The sequence below is a fragment of the Enhydra lutris genome, unplaced genomic scaffold, assembly GCF_002288905.1.
Source record: "Enhydra lutris kenyoni isolate GAN:26980312 unplaced genomic scaffold, ASM228890v2 scaffoldscaffold62, whole genome shotgun sequence".
Lineage (NCBI taxonomy): Eukaryota > Metazoa > Chordata > Mammalia > Carnivora > Mustelidae > Enhydra > Enhydra lutris.
The window spans coordinates 12,961,328-12,974,022 of NW_019154146.1; the positions used below are offsets into that span (position 1 = coordinate 12,961,328).

The 12,695-nt window shown below is 44.5% G+C and overlaps 1 protein-coding gene across 2 annotated transcripts in view; it reads left to right on the top strand.

Moving 5' to 3' along the window:
- Window positions 1-6,323: 6,323 nt before the first annotated feature.
- The window catches only part of LOC111158713 (CNKSR family member 3), an 86,429-nt gene continuing 80,057 nt past the window's right edge, over window positions 6,324-12,695 (top strand). The window contains exon 1 of one of the 2 annotated variants that reach the window (XM_022520931.1): window positions 6,324-6,715. In XM_022520931.1, the coding sequence (XP_022376639.1) occupies window positions 6,664-6,715 (52 nt within the window). In that variant the 5' untranslated portion in view covers window positions 6,324-6,663. The remainder of the gene's footprint in view (window positions 6,716-12,695) is intronic. The other variant, XM_022520932.1, reaches the window with a different exon arrangement.

Consider the following 12,695-nt stretch of genomic DNA (forward strand, 5'->3'; position numbering starts at 1 on the left):
TGTACCCCCCTTTGTTTGGTTCTACCCAGCAACAGGGGATTTCCTGGGACTCGAGTACCTGGAGTTTAACCACCAAAGGGCTTTCTGTCGACCTCTAAACAGGGGTTCCTCCAGTTCTTGGAATCTCTTCTACCCCCACCCCACAGCTGTTTCTCTGGGAGAAAGCTCAGGAGAAGGAGGAAAAAGTGGAAAAAGAATGAATTTAACTCCATTCCTCTGTAACTAAAAGCAAAACTTCAGGGGAGTTCAGATGGAAAAAAGAGATTTGATCTGGGCTTTTTTTTTTTTTTTTTTTTTCTGGAGGCAGTGCATATTTTAAAATAGTTACTGTTGCTATCACTTGTGAGCTGGTAGTGGGTTTCAGGAACCATTTTGCTGACTTTTTGGCAACAGGTGTGAGTTTTCGTGTTCAATTAGACCTCTGGGAGTGTTCTTAAAATCCTATGGAATCATTTGACTCTCTACAGAAAAACACTGATTGGTATTAATTTTCATCCTTTTCTTTTTGATTTTGAAGTAGACTGAAGCACTTCCTGCTTTTCTGCTGTGTTCTTTTTCTTCCCACCTTTCCCCCATCCCAAATGATTATAGTATTTCCAAATACAAAGGGCTAGTGGTAGAAAATTAAGGAGTAGGGTCCTGTTCCAGGCTCGAATGACTAAGGATCCAAGTAGGAGGAATAAAAGTGCTGTTAGTGAAAATCTGGTTCTGTTCTTTAGTGGTGGCTGCAGAATTTACATACCTTTGGTGGGTCAAAACCATGAAGAAATGGCCCTCCTCTGAACACAATTGTGACTCTGTAATAAAAGCAAACATCCTGTAGACTGAACTCCAAGTTCATTAAAGTTGCTAATTAGAGTCTGGAGCATTTGGATATGTATTTCAATTTGATTTGAAATGTCATTGTGAGTATTTTTGTTAGACAAAACTCACATTAGAAAAATAGAAAATACTAAATAAACAATTATTTTTACGTTCTTATTGACCTCTTAAGGAATCTGGTAAAATGTTGGGTTAGAATGTTGGGTTGCATTTACGAAACTCAGACCTGTGTTTTATTTCTAATGTTAAATACTCAGTTGGCCCATTTAAATTATAGTTTTATTTTTAGGTTTAGGAGACTTTAAAAAATTAGTCTTTTTTTTTACACCCCCAATTTTTATCTGTCATTATCAACATGGAGTTTATATTTGAAACAAAAATCAGGTTTCATTGTGTAATGGTTAGCACTCTGGACTCTAAAACAAAAATCATTGAGTCTGAAACTCTTGGTAGAGTATGTACTGTCTTGGAGATTATGAGTCCTACAAAGTTAAAACGAAACTATAAGAACAACTGGGGCAAATGGCATTCTGTTCTTTCTGGACACTCTGCAACTTGATAGCTGGAATGAAAAGGAGCATAAATCCACGGGGGAAATGCAGGATTGATGGTTCCTTCTTTGTGTATAGCATACTGCTTTGTTAGCCGCATTAGCCCTTGTGGGTCAGGAAGCTCAACTCTTCTGTGGGTATTTCTTCATATAACAACTCTTCAAAACTACAGCTATAAATCCTGGAAAATAGATTTAACAGTGTCACTGTTTCTCTTTTTTGTTAGAAAAGTCTAATCAGCATCTCCAAGTCTGATTTAAAATAGGTGAGGTTTTTGAACATTTATCCAATTGATGTTGATCTCAGAGTTACAGATGGGGCTCAGGAAAAGAAAGCCAACTATCGGCTTTCCTACTGCAGGATGACTTAATTAATGTAACCGAATGATCAAAAGAATTCCAATAAGTAGGGCAGCACTTGTGAGACTTAAGAACAACAACAACAACAAAAAACAACACAGTAAAAAAAGTTTGAGGACTCGACTACCTGAATTTTCTGATGGGGAACCTGGTATTTAGGAAGATAACTATTACCATGGTGTGAAGAATTCAGACCAAATGGAATTGAGTGGAAGACAACATCAGCAGCAGCCTGGATAATTTAGTTAACCGCTGGTTTTGCAGTGAGGTAATGTCGTAGATAAGAATGCGTCGCTCTAACTGCAGGAAGCCTCACAGGCAGCATTTTGCAGAATTGTGTGGGATTGCTCAAGATAAAAGATAACTCAAGAGACATACACAAGACAATTATATGTGAAGAAAACATTAAATAGTCTGGAATGTTCTGAAAATAGGAAAGGCAACGTGATGGGAAGAAAAGGATAATTAAGAGGACCTCAGATTGTAAGATAAAGCTGAATTTTTGGAGTAGCTTGCCTTATTTATTTTTTTCTTTCATTCCAGAAAAAAGCCATGAAACAGTGCTGTGGAGTGGGGAAGGAGATTGGGTCTTTACAGATTAATAATCTGCTTAAAAGTTTCCTTATTTTGCTATTCCCGTGTTTGTCAAATAAATTATACTAATAACCACTAATCCAAAATGTTCCATCCTTAGTTCTCCAATTAAAAAATTAATAAAATATGGACTGGTTCAAAATGTTAATATCACATTGACCGTTAAAACTTACTGGGCCTATCAGGGTACTGTTCTCTGATAAGGGCTATGGATAAAATCCACCCCTCAGAAAAATCACATAATGCCTTTGATCTGTAAATATTACTGGCATTAGGGGCACCTGGGTGACTCAGTCGGTTAAGTGTCCTACTCCTAAGATCTCAGCTTAGGTCTTGATCTCAGGGTCATGAGTTCAAGCCCTGTTTGGGCTACTACATTTTATATATATAAATATATATATAACTGTATATATATTTATATATATAACTGTATATATATTTTATATATGTATATATATTTCTATATAACTCTGTGTGTGTGTATATACACACACACACACACACACACACACACACACACATACACATATACTGGCATTTGTTTCTGAATCTTCCTTGGGCCTTGTTAAATGCCTTACAAGTACTGAATGAATTATTTCATTGGTTGAATAAATGACCTCTATATTCGAGGAGACCCAAAGTCAGGAAAATGAAGGAGCTGGAGGAGAAATCTAGATGTGAGTTCTAGTATCAGTTCTACAAATTTAGTTCCATTTAGAAGAGGATTTCTTCAGCTTCTTGCTGTGGATCATGAGTTGTGGTAGACATCAAGGTCCAAATGAGTAATTCTGCTTCTGAAGAAGACGGCACCTCGGTGGTTGGGTTCTGTGCATGCACACCTGTACCGTGTAATAGAGCTACAGATTACAGCTAGCAGAGAAGAAAACTTAGCAAATTTACAAACGATCTTTTTGTATATACACTTTCATTTCCTATTTACCTAAGATTAGCTATTACCTAAGATTCTGCCTTTATTATGTGCCTTTATTATGTGACTCGGATGTCTTCAGGTTTGCCTTTCAGACAGGAAGGGAGGCCTCCCTAAAACTTTCACATGCTAACAACTGTAATTAAAGTAGAAGGCCTTATTTAAATAGTAATTAGCCTTCAGGACTTGAAGTGTAAACAGAACGCTAATTCATTTAGATAGTTAATTGGTCTTCTGGTTAAAGATCTTAGCATGGCCTTCCTCTTTAGCTATGATGTATTTATGTACTGAGTACAGACAGTGTGTTGACTCAGTGGGATGAAATTTTGCAAAATCTTGCTTGACTCTCAGAATTTTAGCTTTTAAACTCCCCAGGAATGACTAATGCAAGTGAATTTTAAGGTGTTGTGAAAAACTTCAAGTAAAATTCTATGGCAAAATTGTTAACACTTCACTTTTCTTCATAATCACAGGGACCATATGGCCCAATTTATTCATGCTATTCCCATGCCTTAGCATTAGATATTCAGGAATATCTTGGTCTGGAGATTGTGTGGTCATCCTCAGCATAATTAAAAATGACAATGTACAGTGATTGCTGTAACAAAAGGTGTGGTTATATTTTCTAGTGAACCCAATGACAAATGTCAGAGTCCCTTTCCCTACTCTCTGCCATAAAGATGGCTATCACGTGATAGTATTAAGGTTAAAATGCCATCTTTTTCGAAGGTCATTTACTCTACCAGGAAGTTTGTCGTTGCCTTTACCAAGTTTGCGAGTCTACCAGTAACTTTTGCTCCAAAAAAAAAAGTATTTGATAACTGCATATCTGTGATGTATTTGCTCAGTCCTAGAGATAAGTTGCATGGAAGGTGGGTCTCATGTTGTTTCACTTTTTAAAGTGTTTTTTCTTCTTACTTCAGCTCATAAGAGTGTACAACAGATGCTTAGGCCTGCTGCTAGCCATCTTCTCAGCATAAACATCCCACCAGACTTGTATAAATAGTACCTATCACACTAATTCAACAAATATCTAGTGTCTGCAGTGGCTGGCACATAGGAGGCATTCACAGGTATTAATTGACTGAATAAATACTCCCACACCTTTGGCTTGGGTGTGAGGCGCTACCAGCGAGGAGGTAGGAAGAGGGAAGGGAGAGAAAGCTCCGCATAATATCAGGTAGGCTCCGCCTTCAAGTCTCCAAGGGGAATAAGTAATCCTAATTGAAGGTAAGACTCGTTTAGTGCCGGAAGAATCTGTGAGTCGGTGTTAGAGCTCACTCTGGCTGGGACGGGTGTTCAGCGGAGGCTTTGAAGGTGGAGAGGTATTCAAATTTAGGATTTTTTCCTCTGTTCAGGGTTCATTTTGGCCCCAGATTGAGTCCCATGAAATGTGGAAGGACCCTCCTGCCGTCGGTTTCTGCAATTACGTACTTGATGTTTGTTGTTTTGCTGTTTTTTGTTTTGGCTGGCTAGCAACTTTCCCTTCAGGATTGATGACTAATCCGAATGAGCATCAGCTCACTTTGCAAATATGACTATTACAATACAGCAATAAATAATGTTAAAAGCTACCAATTTATTGTGATTCACTTGAGCTACCAAGTTGAAATATCATTGCAGTAGCATGACTAAAAGAAGAGAGCTGAGTCCTGCAGGGTAACCATTACCATACTAACTCCAGCCTGCCAAGCACCTCCTACTCAGTAAGAGGAGGACAGCCTTTCCCAGGGCATGTCAGAAAGTGATTGCTTTCCATTAGTGCAGGGATGGAGTGTGAGCTGGTCTTCAACCCCTGGGCGCTTGCTGCGACAGCCTCCTTGCCCCTGACTGCCACCCAAGACCTAAGTAGGAAAACAGAAGGGGATGGGAGTAGATACACAGGGGGCCAAAGTTTTCATGTAAGACAAGAGTGCGATAAAGCTGAGAATGAAGTGACTGGCTCCATTTCCCCTTGCCCCAGAAATCAGGCTATTTCCTCCCCAACTCCTCTGGCTTTGCCCAACTGCCAACATTCTCCGTTGGGCACCTTCAGATGCTTTGGGCCTTTTGTTGCCAAGGTCCATCTCAAAGGCAAGATTCGTGGGACTCTGTGGCCCAAACCATCCCAGAGTCAAGAGAACTTGGCCCATATCCAGAGTTAAAATGAGAGAGAATTGCTCTTACACACTGGCCTTGAAGATTCAACAGGGAAGGCTTAGTTTGAAAATGAGTAAAAGGATGAACATATATACGTGGAGGGCCAGTTTTTCACTGCATATTAGAATGGGTGAAGCCAAGAGTGACGCGACTAGCAGTTTCCTGGTAAGCTTGCTGTCTTTGGAGAACAAAATAACATCGGGCTGGTGTTTAGGGCATTTACAAAAAAAGTGAGTTACATTGTCACAATGTTACCTAAAATATGAAGCAAAATAATTTTGCCCTGAGATATTTAAAAGGAGGAAGGCTTAATCGCCGAGCAATGCTGATGCAAAGCACTGAAAATGAACAGAACGTGCAGATCCTACCTTTTTTTTTTTTTTTTTTTAGTGTATTGTTGCTCACACTGAGACTGACTGTTCTGCTACCAATAGGACCCGGGCTCACCCGAGCCAAAGGGCTGTCCAGGATGCACGCATGATCTACAACCCGCCTCTTGAAAAGGAAGGTAGGGCCCGGGACACTCAGACCGTGTGCGCGAAGGGCTTAGAGAAAGTAACCCGAGTCGGCCTTTTCGGGCGGAACCACCCCCTCCTACGAGTTTCACTGGGTCCTCGGCCCCGCCCCTCTTTTATTCGGAGAGCAGCGCGGAGAGCTGAAACTTTGTAATCCGAGCGCGCTCACCCGCGCTCCTCCCAGCCGGAGTCCAGCCCCAAAGGGAGGCGCAGGAGGTGGGACCTGCGGCCGGGAAGGCTCGGGGACGCCGGCGCACGCGGAGCGGAGACCCCGGGAGAGCACGCCGCGAAGAGGAGCTGGAGGGGGAGCTGAGCCCGCGGCGGACGAGCCGGAGGAAGTGGCCCGGACCATCCGCGCAGTCGAGAGGCGGGGAGCAGCTGGGCCCAAAGGGTCCCGTGCCGAGCCGAGGCCAGGGGCCCTGGGGTCACGGTCCCGCGTCCCCGCAGCTGCCGTCGCCCAGGAGCTGCAGCTGTGCCCGGGCTCCCGGCGGCGACGGGGAGGAGGAGGAGCTGCAGCTGGACGGTGGCAGCTGGAGGAGGAGCCGCGCGACTGTCCCGTGTGCCCGGGAGGGGGCCGCGCTGTCCTGGCTTAGCCGCTCTGGGATGACCCGCTGACCGCGGCCATGCAGCCTTGACGGGGCGCTCCGGCGCACGGGGACCAGCCGCGGGGCGCGCCCTCTCGGGAAGGACAGCGGGCACGGGTAGTAAGACTTGAACCACCGACTCTCGCCCAGCTGGGAGCAAAGCCGTGCACCATGGAACCCGTGACCAAATGGAGCCCCAAGCAAGTGGTGGACTGGACTAGAGGTGAGCGGGTCTGGGGGGGGGGGCCGGCGCGTCCAGTCCAGGGATGGGGCGGACGGGGAGCTGGGCTGTGGGGGTGCTCAGCCGCTCTTCAGGCGAGACGCGTTGAGAGCGCAGCGCGGTGACAATACAAACTTCTTCCGAGTGGTTTGTGCATCCCTAACTCTTGTGCCTGCTTTTGGGGGTGCGGATGTGGCAAGCCGAGGGGAGCCCCCGTCGTGAAGCCGTGGAGGGGAGATGGCCGTTCTGTGGACAGTGAGGGCTGGGGGTGCGGATCTCGGGACTTGCGGGGAAGGGCTGTGCGGGACCCGGGCGCCTTCCCTGCCTGCGTGCGGTGCCGCGCTCCTAGGCTGCGGGTCCCGGGGCAGAGAGGCACAAGGCGCCTTTGTGTGGGCGGCTCCCCTCGGACCTCGTAAATGCCGCCTGCCCAGAGTAGTTCGCAGGCGTGACGGGGCGGTTGGACAGGTAGAGACGCCAGCGGCTCGCCGAGCCTCTGTTTTTGTTGGAGGAGGCGAGAGGGCAGCCCAGGAGCCAGCATTGAGGCATTCGCGCCGGGGAGAAGCCTTTAGCCAGACTCCCTGGATTCGGTGACCTGCTCGAGAAGGTGCCAGTACCCCCTGTGCGGTGCATTATTATTATTATTATTATTATTATTATTTAGGCCACATTTAGACCTCGGGAAGAAGAGATCTGTTAGAATAACTGTCCCGGGTTGTACAGTATTGGGGATGAGGAAAAACAGTGGGGTGGGGTGGTAATGGGTGATTGAGCAGGGATAGAAGCTCCTAGGTCCAGTGGTCTGGCTTGCTTTTTTATGCCTCCCAGTATTTCCAAGGAGGAGTGATGAGTTTCTGCAAGCCTCTTCCTACTCTTCCAAAAAAACAAAGCCCACAGAAACAACCACTGTTTTCATGGGTTCCTCTCCCCCGCCCTTCCAGCTTATCATCTCTTTTGTTTCAAGTTACTATTTTTTCTTTTTACTATTTTCTTTCTTCTGTCTGCTCTTCCAGGTGAGGAATGGTGTCCTTTCTCAGTAATAATAACTAGAATTGTATAGCGCTTTACAGTTTGCTAAGAACTGTCTCTCTGTTATTGCCTTTGGTCATCACAGTAAGCCTGTGAGGTAGGTAATACTGGTAAGATCAGGTCATCTCTCCAACTGTCTCACCCATGGCTGGGGCGTAATGGAAACCGGTCACCTCTGCATCTCATTTCTCATGCCTGCATAGTACACAGAGACCACTTGGAATGGGATGTTCTAGATATATGGGACATTATGGGATGTGTCAGTGGGGAATACTTGATCATTTCCACTGGGAGCAGGAAAGGGATATAGTTCTGAGAAGAGCCTTGTCCAGGGACCAAAATTTCCTGGGTTCTTATTTAAAATGAGGATGAAAACAACACAGATGTGTACATTGGTGATTGGTTTGCCCAGGTAAAGAGTAAATAGCATTGCTAGTGCTTGGCACAAGACATTAACTTAAAAGCTTGTAAGTTCCTAGGCCCTGTTTTGCAACTGGTTATGTTTTCCCTGTTCAAGATACTACTGGATTCCCCAACCAGTGACTTGCCAAGACTGAGTTGGTTGATCTGGTTTACCTATGTGTCTGTCATAGAAGTAACTCAAGTAAAAGATGATTTTCAGCAGTGTTTGACCTCCAGAGCTGTTCTGTCCAATAGCATAGCCACATGTGGCTCTTAAGCCCTGGCGGTGGGCTGGTCAAAATTGTAAGGTGTTATAAGTGTAAGATAAACATATGTGAAGTCTTAGTACAAAGAAATGAATGTATATTATCTCAATTTTGCATATTTCACTACATGTTGAGGTGACTATTTTTGGATATATTGGGTTAAATAAAATTTATGATTAAAATTAACTTTACCTGTTTATCTTTATCTTAATTGTGGCCCCTAAAAAGTGAAAAATTACACACATGAGTCACATTTGTGGCATGCAGTATATTTCTCTTGGAGCTGTACTGCTCCGGAGTCAAGAAAGGGTTACAGTTTATCACTCTGGTTTTCCTGAGTCCCTGCCAGCCTACTTGATAACGTACAACTAGAAAAATGGTAACAGGCACACAGGAAGATTATGGAGTGAGATCTTCACACCCTCAAGATTCGTGTCTTTTTTTTTTTGGTCCCTCTTGGGATTGGGAGAAAAGAAGTGTAAATTCACATCCTGTTATGTTTGTTTAGCATCTAAAAGGAAGAGCAGATTCAAAGGTTTTTGGCATCCAGTTCCCTTGACGTTAGGACTTGCGATTGCTTTCATTTAGGAAAAGTTTCCTACTGATGTGAAAGAGCAGTTATGAGTGGTTCAGTATCTCAGTATCAGGAGCACTGGACACTGATTAGGTTACATGCCTGTGGTTAGTGTGTGGCAACTTGATACGGAATGGTTGTGCCCTTTTGGACCCTTAAATACAGCCTCATAGAATGACCTGGATACTTTCTGTCTTAGAACCTAGAAAAGATAAGAGGAGTAAGTGTGGCAGACTCTTAGGCAAGAGGCAACACTCTCCCAAATTGCATGACACATTACTTGAATATTTCTCATAGTAATGATGTGAAAGTATTGACTTTTCAATCAACTGTTGACTTATGCAAACTTGTTTGCTTATACAACTATTTTTAGTTGTCTTTGCTAACCTCTCTGCACAACCCCCACTTTATAAATACATCCTCCTGATAAGAAGTTCTTCATGTAGACTTTGCCATGCGTGGTGCTGCACGAGTATGGTGGGGTGATTGTGAGCCGCGTAGAAAGCCTTGGGTTTAATACTGTCTAAACCTGACTACGGTTTACAGCGTGCTCTCTCTCGTGTTGATGTTAAGAGGCGGGTGCGTGCATTAGGAAAAAGGGTCTGTGTCTACAGAATGAATGAATTCGTGTGGATTTTATTCTTATTTTATCATTGTTAAGATTTTTTTGTATGAATCTTTACCTATACCATCACCATTTTCATCATAATATTAGGAGATCCTCAGTAAATCTTAGCAGCGTGTTAGGCTCAGATCTCCGTATGGTACGAGTATTCACTCATTTAATGTGGGTAAACACGTTTTGAGGTAGGAACAGATATTTCCATTTTGTAGTTCTGTTCTGAGCATGGAAAAGTCCAGTATACCCTGATCAGTGTCACACAATGGGGAAGGGACAGCAGCATTTGATCCCAGGTGCCTTGGTTTTAACTCTGTCTTCTCAGGAGGTTCTCATTCTTAGAGGACTCTAGAATCTTTACCACATTGATGAGCAGACCTTCAGGGTTCCCATGATGTGAGTTACTAATATCCTGTTACTGGAAGAGAATTGTCTGGTATATATGTGTCTTATCCTGCCTGTTTGGTAGGATTATTTGTAAATCAAATTAATTCATAGTTCATGGCACCCTGTCTTTAAATAATTCTAAAGGCTTTTGCGAAGCAAATGATCTTTTATAATGTCTATCAGGTGAGAATAGGGTGTGGTGCCCATAACTGAAAATCTAGTTTTCAGGAGTAAATCCAATGGGTCTGCTGATTTTCTTTTGTAAAAGAAGTCTGGAAATGGGGAATTCAGAAGTAGATGGGGGCTCCATGGTGCCGCCAGGGGCCCAGGCTCCTTCTGCCATCCCGTTCAGCCATTCTTAGCATGTGGTAAGCAAGTCATGTTTATCTTCATACTTAATGCCACAGCGCAGGGTGGCTGTTCGCCTCCAGGATCTTGTCTTTATTCCAGGCAGGTGAAAGGAGACCCAGCGAAGACGAAAGACTGGTGATAGCTAGGTCTTCTCCTAGAAGTTTCATCAAGGGAGGTGGTTTACAGCTCACTCGCCAGAGCTCTCACATAGCCTTATGCTGCAAGGGAGGCTGGTCCCTGTCGGGGCAGGGTGGGGGGCGGCGGTAGGATGGTGGAGGGGTGGTGGGGTAGGAGTGGGGGAGGAGTTTACTTGGGTCCATTGTTGCCCTGAGAAAATTTGGACTTTGTTCAGTGAGGAAGAAGGGGGGTGGTTGGACAGTAGATACTGGTAAGCAGTCAGTAGTGTCTGACACACAGTAATTTATATGTACTGATCTTTATAGATTAGTTCTCGAAGTAGGAGACCTGTCATAATGTCCCACGTACATCAAGCCTGTGGGTCCACCCTGTTTTAGAACTGGCATTCTGTTTTTATTCCTGTTGAGCTTTCTCAGGTCAAAAACCATATGTTATATGAAGTCTTTTTCTCTGAGTTTGATTTAAATACTAGAAGTTGCATTGTAAAACACAGCTACCCAAGTTGTGTTTCTGTTTCCAGACCACTGGGGATTGTCTTTGACAAGGAGGACCACTGATTGTCCCCAGAAGCTCTGTTGGTCTTTGATTGGCTTGGCATGGGCAGGTTCTCGATAAGTGTGTTGTGGAGTGAGCACATCTCTAATACCCTGCTTTAGTGGCAGAGAAGCAGTCCCTCTGGCCAGCTTCTTGTGCCTAGCATGGGTACCATTTCCGCATCACGAACCTTGAGTGAAGGGTTTCTTGCTTCAGGTGTGAGCCTGTGGGGTTCAGGGCATTTGCTCATTCTCTGTTCTCTGGCTGTCAGCACTGCTCTTCCCTGTAATGTCTGTTAGTATGTGGGACATCAGCAGTCTTAAAGCGCCTCCCTGTTTGGTCCTGGAGGGGCTGGAATTTCCATGTTATCTGTAGAGATCTGGTACACTGTAGGTCAACTCCAGGGTCAGACTCTTAGGCCCCTCCTGCTGCCGTCCACACAGAGGCCAGTGCTTCCCACAGACCTGATTCCAGTTAGGTTAGACTTTTCCCATTAGCCTGTGTGGCCCGTGAAAAAGGGAGGTCCTTTTCTTTTGACATTTGTACATCTCCCTCGTGGGTCAGAAGCTCTTCTTTTTATTCCACTCTCTTCCTGGTGTTAGTCTATTTCTTGGGTCTTGCCATAGAGTTATCTTAATCATAAGGATAGAAAAAGTTATTGAAGCATTTATTGTGTGTCAGCCACTATGCAGAGTGCTTTATTTTGACTCATACGATTCTTAGAAAACCCAGTGACGTGTACAGACCATTACTAACACATATTAAAGATGGAGAAACCGAAGCAGAGGGAGAGGGGGAGAGAGAGAGAGAACTTACTCAGGGTCCTGTATTTATAAGCTGTGGTGCTCGTAAACACCCCCCCACCATGACGTCATTAATTCCACGGTCTGCACTAGGTCAGGGGAGCTCCACGGTGAGGGTGGGCTCTGCAGTCAAACTCGGGAGCTGTACCCTCATTCTACCCTGAATTGTGTGGTCTTATATAAGTTCTCAGTAAATTACTACTCCTTGTTTTTATTGCTTCCTCTCTTTTATTCTGTAGCTCTAGGTCACATGTTTTCTTCTCTGAGCCATCAGGTCTGTCATAAGGCTGGCTCCTCCATGCAGGGGCCCCAGTTTGTTGCCAGGAAATTTCCCTGCCATTTGACAACCACTCAGAGGACCCAGGGCAGGATTTACAGCTGATCAGGAAGGTTCTTGCTTAGCTGAGTGACAGATGTCTCTTGCCAATATCATGAACTTTCTTTGGGTAAAGTAATCCCATTTATATTATCTCAACCTTTTTTATTTTACTAGTAACTGGACTTCCAGTGGGCACAGCATTAGGGCTGGCTTATGCTGTCATTGGGTGGCTGCTATCTGGTCCCCGGTCCTGACCAGCGGTCCACATCACCTGGGAGCTTGTTGGAGATGCAGAAGCTCACGCCTGCTGAGTCAGAGTCTGCATTTTCATGAGAGCCCCTGGTGATTCGTGTGATCTTCACAGTTTGAGAAGCGCTGCTGGAGCACAGAGCTGCAAACCCATTTTTCTACTCTGCTGGTAGGTTTTGCGGTCTGATCTGACACGGGCTCAGTGTGTTTTATTTAAGCCCTTACATGATGACACTTAATTTGAGGATGCTTGACTTGGCCACTAATTAAAGCAAAAAGACCATCTGAGGGTGTGATCTTGTATTTATAAGCACC